This window comes from Belonocnema kinseyi, chromosome 1, assembly GCF_010883055.1.
Source record: "Belonocnema kinseyi isolate 2016_QV_RU_SX_M_011 chromosome 1, B_treatae_v1, whole genome shotgun sequence".
NCBI classification, from domain to species: Eukaryota; Metazoa; Arthropoda; class Insecta; order Hymenoptera; family Cynipidae; genus Belonocnema; species Belonocnema kinseyi.
In genome coordinates, this window is record NC_046657.1 from 2,041,662 (window position 1) to 2,054,522 (window position 12,861).

Consider the following 12,861-nt stretch of genomic DNA (forward strand, 5'->3'; position numbering starts at 1 on the left):
AAAAAACAGTTCACATTCAACCAAATAATTAAAATTTTAAGCAAAAAAATGTAATTTATACGATAATAGATGCACTTTTAATCACAAAAGAAGAATTTTCTATAGAAAGTTGATTATCAACCAAATAATGGGATTTTCAACTAAAATAAATGAATTTTCAACATAGCAGTTGAATTTTCAACCAAGTAATTAAATTCTCAACCAAAAATTGTACAATTTCTACAAAAGCAGATGAATTTTCAACAATAAAAAAAAAAGAATTTTGTATAAAAAGTTGATTTTTAACCAAATAATTGTTTTTTAACCAAAAAAGATGGATTTATCTAAATAGTTGAATTTTCAACCTAAAAAGATAAATTTTTATTTAACCAAACTTGCGAATTTTCAAACAAAAAAGATTAAAATCATTAAAATTCAACCCAAAACAGTTGAATTTTTTAGCTTTAAAGAGGAATTCTTTAGAACACTGTTAGATTTTCAACCCGAAAATTTTACTTTAAAGAAAAAGTTCATTTTCAACTAAATAACTTAATTTTTAACTGAAAAAGATGCCATTTCTACAAAAATTGATGAATTTTTAACTATAAAAGAAGACATTTCTTGAGAAAGTTAATTATCAAACAAATAATTGAATTTTCAACCAAATAGTTAAATTTTCAACCAAAAAAATGTGCAATTTTACGAAAACAGATTAATTTTTAACCGTAAGAGAAGAAATTTCTATAGAAAGATAATTATAAACCAAATAATTGAATTTTTAAATAAAATAGATCAAATTTCTACGGCAATAGTTCCATTTTCAACCAAATAATTCAATTTTTAACTAAAAATATGGAATTACTACGGAAACAGATGAATTTTCAACCAAAAAAAAAAAAATTTGTACAAAAAGTTTATTTTCAATCAAATAATTGTATTTTCCGACAAAAAAAGATGGCTTTGTCCAAATAGTTCAATTTTCAGCCTACAAAGATGCATTTTTAACCGAACTTTCAAAGTTTGGAACAAAGAAGATTAAAAATTTAATTAAAACAAAAAAAATTTCTTTTTCAACTATATATGAGAATTTTTAATCGAAAAATATGACATTTCTATAAAAATAGATTAATTTTTAACGGTAAAAGAATAAATTTCTAGAGAAAGTTAATTATAAACCAAATAATTAAATTTTCAACTAAAATACATCAAACTTCTACGATAATAATTGAATTTTCAACCAAATAATCAAATTTTTAACAAAAAAAGGTGCAATTTCTGCGAAAAAAAAGACGAATTTTCAAAAATAGACAAAAATAATTTTGTACAAAAAGTTGATTTTTAACCAAATAATTATATTTTCAGCCAAAAAGGATACAATTTCTATGTAAATAAGTGAAATCTCAACAATTTAATTTTCAACCAAATAATTTAATTTTTAACCACAGACCCCAATTTTCAACTAAGATTATGAATCTTCGACAAACAAAAAAAAAAATTTTGCAACAATCGTTAAACTTTTAACCAAAAAAGACAAATTTTCAATCAAACAGACGAATTTTCCAAATAAATACAATAACAAAATGAACTTCAACTTCAGTTTATCGAAAACTCACTGAAATTTTGGACTTTCTTGACCTGTAGGTGACTTTTTTAGTATGAACTATGAATTTTTTTCAAAAGGTGAATTTTCAACTAAAAAAGTATTTTTTTTAACCAAAAATGGAATCGTCAAATTTTTAGTTTAAAAAAAATTTGTTTACAGAAGAAACGTATTTTTAAGCAGTTAACTTCAACTAAAAAAACTATTTTTTAACCAAATAGATGATTCCATAACGAAAAAGAAAACATTTTCAACAAACAAGATTATTCGTCAAACCAAAAAATGGAAGTTGCATTTTCAGATAATAAATAAGTTTTTAACAACAAGAAATCAACAAAATACATAAATTTTCAACAAAATTGTTGAGTTTTTAAGTAAAAAAAAACTAGTTATCCTAAAAAAAGTCCAATTTTCTAGCCAAAAATATGATTTTTCAACAAAAAGTTTTATTTTTTACCAAATTGTTGAATTTTCAAACCAAAAAAACGAACTTTTTATAAAACTGTTCAAATTTCGTACCAAGATATAAATTTTCAACTAAAACAAAAATAAATTTTTGAATAGCTAGTTCAACTTTAAACCAACTAGTTAATTTTTCAACCAAAAAAGTTTAATTCAACCATGGAAGAGAAATTTTCAACAAAATAATTGATTCCTTAAAGAAAAAAGATTAATTTTTAAACAAACAGTTGTGATATTTAATAAAAAAATATTAACTTTTAACCCAATAGTTAAATTTGTAACAGAAAAAAATTAATTTTTTACCAAGAAGATTAATATTCTACAAAAAAGAAGAATTTTCAACAAAACAAACATCAACTTTCAACAACATTGTTGACTTTTGAATTAAAAAAAAACGAAATATCTATAAAAAGTTGAATTTACAACCCAAAAATGTGACTTTTCAAGAAAAAAAGTTTTATTTTTTACTCAATAGTTAAATTTTCATAAAAATAGTTAAACTTTTTAAGCAAAAATATGAATTTTCAACAAAAAAAAACCTTTACAACCAAGTAATTTAATTTTCTACCAACTTGTTGAATTTGCAAGCCAAAATGCAAACTTTCTGCTAAACTGTTCAATTTTCAAACCAAAATATAAATTTTAAACTAAAACAGAAATATATTTCTGTAAAAGTAGTTTAACTTTAAACCAACTAGTGGATTTTTCAACCAAAAAATATTCATTTTTAAACAAACAGTTGTAACTTTTAAACAAAAAAGAATAATTTTTAACCAAATAGTTCAATTCAAAAAATTAATTTTCCACGAGAAAGATTAATGTTCTACCAAAAACAGGCGAATTTTCAACAAAACACATCAATTTTTAACAGAAAAGTTTATTTTCTGCCTTGTAGTTAAATTTTCATAAAAAAAAGTTCAATTTGGAACTAAATAGTTGAATTTTCAACCAAAAAGATGACTTTAAAATATTTTTTGTTGAAGACTCATCATTTTAGTTAAAAATTCATCTCTTTGATAAAAAATTTTAATATTTTGTTGAAAATTCTTTTTCTTTTGAAAATTTTTATTTTTATTTGAAAATTGAAATTTTTTTGTCAAAATTTCAATTATTTGGTTAAAATTGCATGTATTTTATTGAATATCCGTCGTTTGTGGTAGAAAATTATTATTTTTTGTCAAAAATTGATCCTTTTTAGTTGCGAAAAATTCAACAATTTAAATTTTCATTGACAATTAATCTTTTTTTGCTTAAAAATGCAACTACTTGATTAAACTATTTCGCTAGAAATTGATTTATATGATTTAAAATTTACATTTCTAATTGATGATTAAAGTTTTCTAGTTTTTTGTTTGTTTATTAGTTCAAACTTAATAATCTTTATTTAAAATTTCGAGATTTAAATTATATTTATTGAAAATTCAACCATTTCCTTGAAAGTTGAACTACTTTTTTTTTAATTTCTTTTTTTTGTTCCACATTTATTTTTTGAAAATGTAACTATTCGATTTGTCGAAAATTAATATTCTCGATAAAAAAATCATCTTTTGGGTTAAATATATAACTATTTTACTGAAAATTCGTTTTTATTTTTTGGTTAAGAATTAATTTTTTTAAATTAAAAATGTAACCATTTAATTTTTTTTTTGGAAAATTTATATTCTTAATTAAATATTGATCTTTTATTGATGAAAATTTATCTATTTGGTTAAAAATTCAATTATTCTGCTAAAAATTTGTCTTTTTTTATAACCAATTACTATTTTTGTGTTTAAAAAATTAACTATTTGATTTAAAATTCATCTTTCTTGATAGAAAATCATTTTTGGGTTAAAAATGTAACTTTTTTGCAGACAATTTTTCATTTTAGTTTGAAAATTCAACTATTTGGTTAAAACCTGAACTATTTTTATGAAAATTTAACTGCTATATATAAAAGGAGACTAAAATAAAATAATAAAATGCAAAAGTTTCTTCTTCCTATGACTTGAAAATAGCATTTATAATGATACAATTTTATATTTACAAAATTGTAACTTTCCGAATAAAAATACAAATTTAGAAACTTAATCAAAATGGTCAAATTGAAGCATTTAAATTTTTCAGTTTCACAAGAAGGCTTCAAAATTAAACAAATTAAAATTAGACATGCTGAAAAATAAAGTAACTTTAGTATTTTTTCACTAAAATGGAGAATGAAACCAAATTTTCTGGTTTCCGGTCAAGTAGCCTTCCTTATTAATACTAATTTAAAAATGAAAAGAAAATGAAAAGCAAAAATCATGAAATATGAAAAAAGTACCTCCGGAAGTCTTGAGCTGGTGAACAAAACAGTGCCATCGAAAATGTAGGCACCAATTGTCTCATGATGGATACGCAGAAGACCCTTGCGAACAAAAGTTCGATCTTCTTCCGGGGAAAAATCTACCCGATATTGGTACAAGCACCAATTCTTTGTTATCATTTGGAAATAATTCGATTGCAGCTCTATCTTTGTCCCGTAAGTTCCTGTAAAATAATTTTTTATTCAATTATATTCACATTTCGAGAGCACCAGAAAAATGTTTCAATTAGATCAATCAAAATTCGACATTTTCGGCTGGTGTCTTCCCGACGGATGATATTAACCCTTAAAGTGCATTGTGGGTATGATATACCCCAAGCAATTTTCAAACTGCTTCAAGCGCCAGTCTACTAGAAGCAGTTGGTTAAAGTGGAGGTAAAAAAATAGTGGGGTATTAAACACCCAGTGTGCACTTAGTGAGTGAAAAAGTAATTTTGGAAAAAATTTTTCGTTGTTGAAATTTTATTGATTTTTTTTTGACTTTCTAACGTAAGTATATCGTATGAAGTGAAATAATTGATTTTTTTCGATTATTTCCTAGTTTTTTTTTTGTAGATGGCTTATAACTTAACGGCAGCGTGCCATGCGAGAGCAGACTGCGGATGTGTTGAATCGATTAAAAAGTAAAAAATCGGATTCATCATTTTATTATAAAATTAACTTTTCAACTGTGCAAAGAAATATCTTTTTTGAAAGCACCCTTGTTGCAATACTTTTTTTATAAAAGTACACTATTTCAAAAGTATAGTCATAAATTTTCAGGTTAAAATAATTAAAATTGCGAGTTATTAATTTTTGAGTAAATAAACTGATTTTTTCACTTTTTTCAATAATTTTTGTAACAAAATTAAAATAAATAAATGGGTATACAATCAACTCTACCTTACAAAAGATACCTTAAATTATATCGGATAATTTTTTTATGACAAAATATTCAATAGGGGTTAAATAATACATAATTGAATAAAAGCTTGGGTGTGGATCACCCACGATGCACTTTACCGTGATTTTCACCATTTATGCACTTTGAGAGTTAAATTCCCCATTCATTTTCCGGTTTAAAAAATTGTTTCACAAATAAAATAATTAAATAATACTAAAAATATAAAGATTCATTTATTAAATTTGTCCCTTAAGATCTTACACTTCAAATTCAGGGCATATTTAGGTAAAATTTATGTGGTTACTATATTAAGTTTAATTTAAAACATTTCAAATTCCTAACTTCTTAAGTAAAAATATTGCATTTTCAACCAGATAGATGAAACTTCAACCAAAAATGAAATAGTTAAATTTTCAGTAAAAAAAAAATAATTTTCTGTCAAAAAAGTTGATTTTTCAGCAAAATAGATAAGTTTTCTATGAAATAGCTGAACATTTAGCTAAAAACAAGATCAATTTACATACAAATACTTAAATTTCGAGCTAAAAAAGATCAAATTCCAACCACAAATGGAACAGTTAAATTTTCAGTTAAAAAAAAAATGAATTTTTAACCAAACTGATCAATTTTCAACTAAAATTATTAATACTCAACTGGAATAGATATATTTTAAACCAAAAAGACGAAATTTTCATAAAAAAAGTTAAACTTTTAACCAAGTAGTTTTATTTTCAACAAAAAGATGAATTTTCAACCAAATGGTTGAATTTAAAATTAAAAACAAAGATCAATTTTCAACTAAAAATAAAATAGTTAAATTTTTAGTTAAACAAAATTAATTTTGAACCAATAACTAACTAATTTTTTAAAATTTATTCACATTTTCAAACAAAGTGATGAATTTTCTACTAAAAAAGATCATTCTTCGACCAAACTTAACCTAATTAAATTTTTAATAGTCAAAATTAATTTTTAAAATAACAAATAAATTGTTAACTAAATTAATCAACTGGAATAGTTATATTTTCTGTTGAAAAAGAAAAAAATGATTTTCAACACAAAAAAAAGCTAATTTTCAAAACAATTTAAATTTTCAAACAAAATTATGAGTCTTTAATCAGAATGATATAATTTTCAACCAAAAAATACGACTTTTCAGGTAAAAAAAGATACATCTTTAACCAAAAATTGACGTCAAATTTTTAGTTGAAAAAATTAATGCTTAACCAATGAGAGCAATTTTCAACTTAAATGATGATATTTTCATCTGGAATAGTTACATTTCCTGTTTAAGAAACTAATCTTCAGCAAAAAAAAACGATATTTTTTTTTAAATAGTTACATTTTCAAACAAAGCGATGAATTTTTACCTGAAAAAATAAATTTTCAACCAACTAAATTAGTTGAAAAAACAATATTTAACCAGAGATGAATTTTTAAACAAAATGATGGAATATTCAATTGAAAAAGTTACATTTTCAGTCGACGAATACCAATTTTCAACCAATAAAAGAACTGCTTTTCAGTTAAACAATTATGTTTAGCCAAACAGATGAATTTTCAACTAAAATAATGAAATATTCAATAGAAATAGTTACATTTTCAAAAGAAAAAATTAATTTTCTACATACAAAAATTGTTTTTTAACAAAACATTTGGATTTTCAACGAAATAGTTGAACTTTCACCGAAAAGAGGCCAATTTTTAAACTGGAATAGATCAATTTTAAACGAAAAAGACGAAATTTTGAAAAAACGAGTTTAACTTTTAACCAAACTGTTGAATTTTTAAACAAAAAGATGAACTTTCAACTAAAAAATACCAATTTTCAAACAAATAGTTGAATTTTTAACTAAAAAAGATAAATTTCTAACCAAAAATGGAAGATTTAAATTTTCAGTTCAAAAAATTAATCCTGAAACAAATTGATGAATTTTCAACTGTAATACTTGAATTTTATAATAAAAAGATTATTTTTCAACTGAAATTATTAATATTGAAGTGAAATAACTGAATTTTTAATAGATGAATTTAAAAATATTAATTTTTACTAGCTGATTAATTCCTACAAAAAAATCGTATTTTCACAAAAAATCATTGCATAGTTAAATTTTTATTTTAAAAAATTAATGTTTAACCTAATATATGATTTTTTAACTAAAATGATAAAATAATAAAATGGAATAGTTACATTTCCTGTTTAAAAAACTAATCTTCAGCAAACAAAACAATTTTTTCTAAATATTTACATTTTTAAACAAAGCGATGAATTTTCAACTGAAAAAGATCAATTTTCAACCAAAAACTGAATATTTAAATTAGTTTAAAAAGTACATTTTCAACTAGAGATGATTTTTCAACTAAACTGATGGAATTCAATTGGAAAAATTACATTTTCAGTTCGAAAATACCAATTTTCAACCAATAAAAGAACTAATTTTTAAACAAATTGATGATTTATCATCTAAAAAAGATAAATTGTCAACAAAATACATGAATTTTCAACCAAATAGTTGAAATTTCAACTCGAAAATTCAATTTTCGATTAAAAATGTAAATAATTAACAAAAAATGGAATTTACATTTTTATATTTAAAAAACTGTCAAATAAAAAAAACGAATTTTAAACAAAATAGTTAAATTTTTAACCAAACAGATATATTTTAAAATAAAATTATAAATCTTTAACAAAGAAAATAAATTTTCAACCAAATAGTTCAATATTCAAATAAAAAAATTGGATTTTTTTATGGAGATTACGAATTTGGAACAAAATAGTTCGAGTTTCAACTGGAATAATTAAATATTCCGTTAAAAAATCATTTTCAGTCAAAGAAAAAACGAATTTTCAACAAAATAGTTCATTTTTTAACCAGTGAGATGAACTTTCATTCCCAAAAAGAAGAATTCTGAACGAAAAATCTAATAGTTGATACTTTAACCAAAAAAGATTTTTGTTTATAATCGAAAAATGTTGAATTCGACCAAAAAGATCAATTTTAAACAAAAAATAGTACAGTTATATTTTCAGTTAAAAAAAAAAACAAAATTAATTTGAAAACAAAAAGAAAACGATCTAAAAAAATTCTCGAAGAAATTTCAACTTTGAAAAAAAATGACCTGAAATTTCCAGGAGTTTATCTAAAGTCTAAATTATAATTATTTCAACAAATTCCCTATTTACGACAGAATTTCATTTATTTAAAACATTTTCTATCACAGCGCAAAAATAAAGTAATTCCTTTTTTTTTTAATTTTTAAGATGCAAATTTCAAATTCTCGCAAATTTTTATTTGCAAAAGAATCATTTTTAAATTCAAACAAAATTCTGATTTTGAACAAGAAATTTTTGCAATTTTCCTTTTCATAAATCCGAATTAAACCTATTTTCAAAAATATAAATAAATTCATTTCCAAAATTCCCTGCTCCAAGTGAGAATTTTATTTTTTTTATACAAATGTGCTATTGTAATGCAGAAATCTAGTAACTCCATTTTTTCCAAAGTTTTAAAGAAAAAAATATGAAAAAAATTTTTATTTTCATATATTAGCACACTGTAGAGAAAAATCCTGGTTAATTTCCGTTTTTTTTCCCAGTAAACAAAATTCCCGTTTTTTCCATGATAAAAAATGAATTCTAAATTAGAAATTTGTTTAAAAAATAGATCCTCACCTTTTTTGGTTGCGCATTGTGCAGGCTTAGTCAGAAGACATTCGGCTTCGTTGAGTCTCCTGCCACCACGCATTCCACCTCTTCCAACGACTTCTCCACCTGATTCCCAATTTTAAAGGGTTACTTATTTTTTAAAGGAAAAGATAGACTTATAAATTATAAAACTTATTATTAATAATAAATCCATTTAAAAGGTAACTAAAAAATTTTTTTTTTAGTTTTATCGAAATTTGACACTTTTTAAAATATTAATTACGTTTTGCTGAAATGAAACGACTTCTTAATTAAAAATTAATTGTTAACGATTAATAAATCCATTTATAAGAACATTGTGAAACAATTGTTATTAGTTACATCGAAATTCCACAATTTTTAATAATTAGTTATTTATTATTGAAAGGATATGAATCATAAATTAGAAAATTGATTGTTAATAATTAATAAATCCATTAAAAATTTAATTAAATAATTTTTTTAGTTTGATCATATTCCACAATATTCCATTGTTAATTATCTTTTTAATGGAAGTATAAGAGTTATAAATTAGAACATTGAACATTAATTTCTAGCAAAAAAACAACGAATTTAACTAAAATATTTACATTTTCTGTTTCAAAAAACTAATCTTCAACAAACCAAACCAAACTATTAAAAAAAATAGTTACATTATTAAAAAAGTGATGAATTATCAACTTAAAAATATAAATTGTCAAACAAAAATTGAATAAGTAAATCAATTCGAAAAATAAGGTTTAACCACAGAGATAAATTTTTAATTAAAATAATGTTATAAATAATAGTAATAGTTCAATGTTCAGTGACAAGAACCACTAGTTTTCAACCAAAGAAAACGAATTTTTTAAAATTGAATAGTTAAATTTTTAATTAGAAAATTAAACACATATAATTTCCCGTAAATAATTTAAATTTTAAACTAAAAGAGATTAATTTTCAACCAGAGATGAATTTTTGACTGAAACGATGTATCTTATAAATGACAATTTCAACTAGAATATATCAATTTTCGACTAAAAATGTAAATTTTAAACCAAAAATGGAAGCTAAATTTTTAGATTTAAAAAAATATCAAGAAGAAAAACACGAACTTTCAATAAAGTAGTTAAATTTTTAATCAAAGAGATGAAATTTCAACTAAAACGATGAATCTTGAACAAATAAAATAAATTTTCAACCAAACAATTCAACATTCAATTCAAAATATGACTTTTTACCAAGAAGATAGGAGAGAATGCAAAGAAGAATTCTCATTGAATAATTAAATTGTTTAATTTTAAACTAAAATTGAATAATTTTTTTAGATGAAAGAATAAGACATCTAAATTATAAAATTGCTTGTTCAAATTAAATAAATCCATTTGAAATAATTAAAAAATTAGTTTTATTAGTTTTATTAAAATGCTAGAAATTTTCAATATTTAATTACTTATTAAAAAAAGAATAAGAATTCTAAATTAGAAAATTAATTGATAATAATTCAATAATCCATTTAAAAAATCATTAAAAAAATTGTTTATTAATTTGATGACCATTCCACAAATTTGTAAAGGCTCATTATTTTTTTTTTTTAATGAAAGAATGAGAATCATAATTTAGAAAATTGATTGTTGTTATTAAAGAAATTCATTAAAAATAATTTAAATAATGAAAAAATTTTTGTATTACTTTGATCAAAATTAGAAAATTTTTTATTATTCAAATTTTTTAAATGAAAGGATAATAATTCTTAAGTAGAAAATTAATTGTTAATAATTTATAAATCCATTAAAAAAAAAACCGTGTAAAAAAAGTGAAATTCGTTAGTTTTATCGAAATCCCACATTTTTAAATGTTAATTTTTTTATAGTAAATTTACAGCAAACTTTATAGGAGATATAAATTATAAAGTTGAAATTTAATCATTCATAAATCCATTTAAAGCCATTAAGGAATGCGTTTTATAAGATTTATTCAAATTCCACAATTTTGAAATGTCATTATTTTTTAATCTAAGGATCAGAGTTGTAAATTTAAAAAAATATTGTTAATCTTCAATAAATCTATTTAAAATAATTGAAAAATTATTTTCATTGCTTTTATCGAAATTCAAGAATTTTAGAATATTATTTACGTTTTAATAAAGGATAAAACTTTTGAAGTAACAAATTAATTGTTACTAATTAATAAATCCATTTTAAAAGTCCTTAATTATTTTTATTATAGATTTAACGAAATTTCAGAACAACTTATTATTATTAACTAATGCAACAATTTAATTATAGAATACTGTAAGGGAAGAATAGTTGATATTACCTTGACATTAATTATCTGAATATTGATATTTGCATTCATTAACATATGATAATAAAGCAAGGCTCGTCGAGACGAGAGCTGTTAATTGAGATCTGGAAACAGACACTTGTGACAATCACAAGTGACTATACTCCTGAGTCAGAATTTTCAACTCTTCCTTTTCATACATTGAGGATGTATATCAAATTTAAAAAAAAATGGTTTTTATTATTTTTATCGAATATCTACAAATTATTAAATGTTCATTCTTTTTGAATGAAAGAATAAAAAACACAAATTATAAAATTGATTTTTAATATTTAGTAAATTCATTTGAAGTAATTAAAAACTAATATTCATTATTTTCATCGAAATTCTACAATTTTGGGAAACGTAATTCCGCAATTACAAGACATTTATTATTTATTAATGAAAGGATAAAGCTTATTTTCATTAGTTTCGTCGAAATTTCACTATTTTTCAAATATTCATTATTTATTAATGAAAGGATAAGAATTTTAATTTAGAAAATTGTTAATAACTCATAAATCCATTTTAAAAATAATGAAAAAATTGTTTTGAATAGTTTGATCGAAATTCCACCATTTTTAAAATTTTAATTATTTTTCAATGAAAGAATAAGATTTATGAATTATAAAATTTATTTTTAATATTTTAACAATCCATTTAATGTAAATATAAAGTGGTTAAACAATTTTTTATAATTACAAAATTCTTTTTATTAGATTTATCGAAATTTCTCAAATTTGTAAATGTTATTATAAATTAGAAAATTGATTGGTAATATTTAATAAATCCATTTAAATTTTTTTTTTCAAATTATTATAATTACTTTTATCGAAATTCCACAATTTTCGAATATTATTTTTCAATGAAAAGATAAGACTTCTCAAGTGGTAAATTAATTGTCTAATCATTCATAAATCTATTTAAAAAAACTGTTTTTATTATTTTTATCGAAACACCACAATTTTTAAATCATAATTTTTTGTAATGCAAGGATAAGAGTTATAAATTAGAAATTTGATTCTTAATATTGAATAAATCGATGTAAAGTCATTTATAAAAAATTTTTCATTAATTTTTACTGAAATTTCACAGTTTGTAAATGTTAATAATTTTTTAACTCTAATAAACCAAATATATTTAAAAATTTTTAAATAGAATTTATTTTTTTTATTAAAAAAAAATTACGACCTAACTATAATTTTTAAAAATTAATGATTTTATACCCACCACAATTAAGATTATAAAAATATGAATTGAAAGTTAAAATTACCTGCATCATAGACCTGAAAAATGGTTTGAACAAACAAAAAATTTACTGCCAAATAATTGTTAATAATTCATAAATTCATTTCCGAAATTGAAAAAAAAAATTATTTTTATCGGATATCCACATATTTTTAATTTTAATTGTTTTTTAATGAAAGGATAAGAGTTATAAATTAGAAAATTGATTCTTAATAATGAATAAATCCGCTGAAAATAACTAAAAAATTGTTTTTAACAGTTTTAATAAAATTCCACGATTTTAAAATGTTTATTATTTATTAATAAAAGGATAAGACTTGTAAATGATCAAATTAATCGTTAATAATGAATAAATC

General features: G+C 21.6%; 1 protein-coding gene across 2 annotated transcripts in view; it reads right to left on the minus strand.

Moving 5' to 3' along the window:
* Positions 1–12,861, minus strand: part of LOC117172037 (piwi-like protein Siwi) — a 59,861-nt gene that overhangs the window by 27,706 nt on the left and 19,294 nt on the right. For both annotated transcript variants that reach the window (XM_033359778.1, XM_033359771.1), the window contains exons 6-7: positions 8,942–9,040; positions 4,344–4,549 (exon numbers count right to left, since the gene is read on the minus strand). In XM_033359778.1, coding sequence (XP_033215669.1) covers positions 4,344–4,549; positions 8,942–9,040 — 305 coding nt within the window. The remainder of the gene's footprint in view (positions 1–4,343; positions 4,550–8,941; positions 9,041–12,861) is intronic.